Source organism: Nannospalax galili, unplaced genomic scaffold, assembly GCF_000622305.1.
Source record: "Nannospalax galili isolate Female #2095 unplaced genomic scaffold, S.galili_v1.0 scaffold2931, whole genome shotgun sequence".
NCBI lineage: Eukaryota > Metazoa > Chordata > Mammalia > Rodentia > Spalacidae > Nannospalax > Nannospalax galili.
In genome coordinates, this window is record NW_008329811.1 from 75,220 (window position 1) to 76,921 (window position 1,702).

The 1,702-nt window shown below is 42.0% G+C and overlaps 1 protein-coding gene across 1 annotated transcript; it reads right to left on the reverse strand.

The window, feature by feature from the left end:
* Window positions 1-457: 457 nt before the first annotated feature.
* Window positions 458-1,402, reverse strand: LOC103741187 (olfactory receptor-like protein I9). The gene has a single exon (XM_008841914.1). It carries the CDS (start codon window positions 1,400-1,402, stop codon window positions 458-460), a length of 945 nt encoding a protein of 314 aa, XP_008840136.1.
* Between the last annotated feature and the right edge of the window lie 300 nt (window positions 1,403-1,702).

The following is a 1,702-nucleotide window of genomic DNA, read 5'->3' on the forward strand; positions in this document are numbered from 1 at the left end:
TTCCAGGATCACTTGGGCAAAGCTAAGAATATATAATCAGGCACCCCAACTTCTCAATTTCACCTATTTTTCTAAATATCCTTTGCTTTGTGTAATGAAAAAGTATGTTATATTCAAACAGAGGCATTTATTGTGAAGAAAAATTCTGGACTATTACAGTATTAATATCACATGTTTACTAGATAAAATTATATAAAAATCTGAAGTTTGGGGCTGGAGAGATGGCTCAGTGGTTAAGAGCACTGACTGCTCTTGCAGAGGACCTGGGTTCAATTCCCAGCACCCACATGGTGGCTACAAACCACCCTCAACTCCAGTTCCAAGAGAATCTGAAGCCCTCCTCTGACCTCTGTGGCATTGCATGACATGGGTGCACTCACATACATGCAGACAATACACTCACACATAAAATAAAAATAATAAACAAAATATTTTTAAAAAATATGAAGTGTTGTCATCATAAGAAGGAGGGAATTTGCTTTCTGTAAATGACTCTTTCTAGGGCTCCCTTCATGTCTCTGTTCCTCAGGCTGTAGATGAAGGGGTTCAGCATGGGAGTCACCACTGTGTACATCAAAGCCATGACAGTCTCTTTCACAGTAGAATTATTAGCTGATGGACATAAGTAGAGACCAATTACTGTCCCATAGAACAGTGACACCACAAACAGGTGGGAACCACATGTGGAGAAGGCTTTACGGATACCTCGAACAGAAGGGACCTTGAAGATGGAGGCAAAGATTCGTGTATAGGAAATAACGATAAGAAGGAATGGGAGGACAACTATGGGGCCTCCTAAGATGATTATTGCCAAGTTATTATCATGAGTGTTAGAGCAAGCCAGCTTCAGTAGAGTAGACATATCACAGAAAAAGTGAGGAATCACATTGTTTGCACAGAAGGACAATTTGGCCATGAGCAGAGTGTGCAACATGGCATGGACTGTGGTCAGAACCCAGGACAGCACCACTAGTCCCACACAGAGTTTGGGGTTCATGATGCTGGTGTAGTGCAGGGGTAAGCAGATAGCCACGTAGCGGTCATAGGCCATGGCCACAAGAAGGAAGTTCCCAAGGTCTCCAAAAAACAGAAAAAAGTATATTTGTGTCAGGCATTCTGCATAGGGGATGGATGGCACCTCATTCTGCATGTTCTGCAGCAATTTGGGCACCGTGACAGAGGAAAAGCAGAGGTCAGCAAAGGACAAGTTGCTGAGAAACAAATACATGGCTGTGTGGAGTTGGGAGTCCAGTCGAATAAGGACAATGATGAGAAGGTTCCCCAGGACGGTGGTGAGGTACATGGCCAGGAACAGGGCATAGAACAGGTGCTGGTGCTGTGGTGGGATGGGCAGGCCCAGGAGGAGGAACTCTGAGATGTGAGATTGGTTCCTTCTAGCCATTCTTTGAGTAAAATACCTTTAAGAAAAACAGTAGTCACTTAACATTCCAAATGATGATAAACAGATGATGTAACGGTTTTACTTTCTCCACAATAACTGATCCCACAATCATCACAGCAATTACACTATTAAGCTCAATTTGTCTATATCAATAGTTATTAGTAGCTTATTAAATTCTCTCTAATATATTTCCTAAATATTTTATCTCATTGCTTCTGACATGTAATTCATGGATTTTACTCTGACCTACCTGGCTGTTCATCCTAGACAAACTTAATTGGCTCCTGTTCCATCAATATC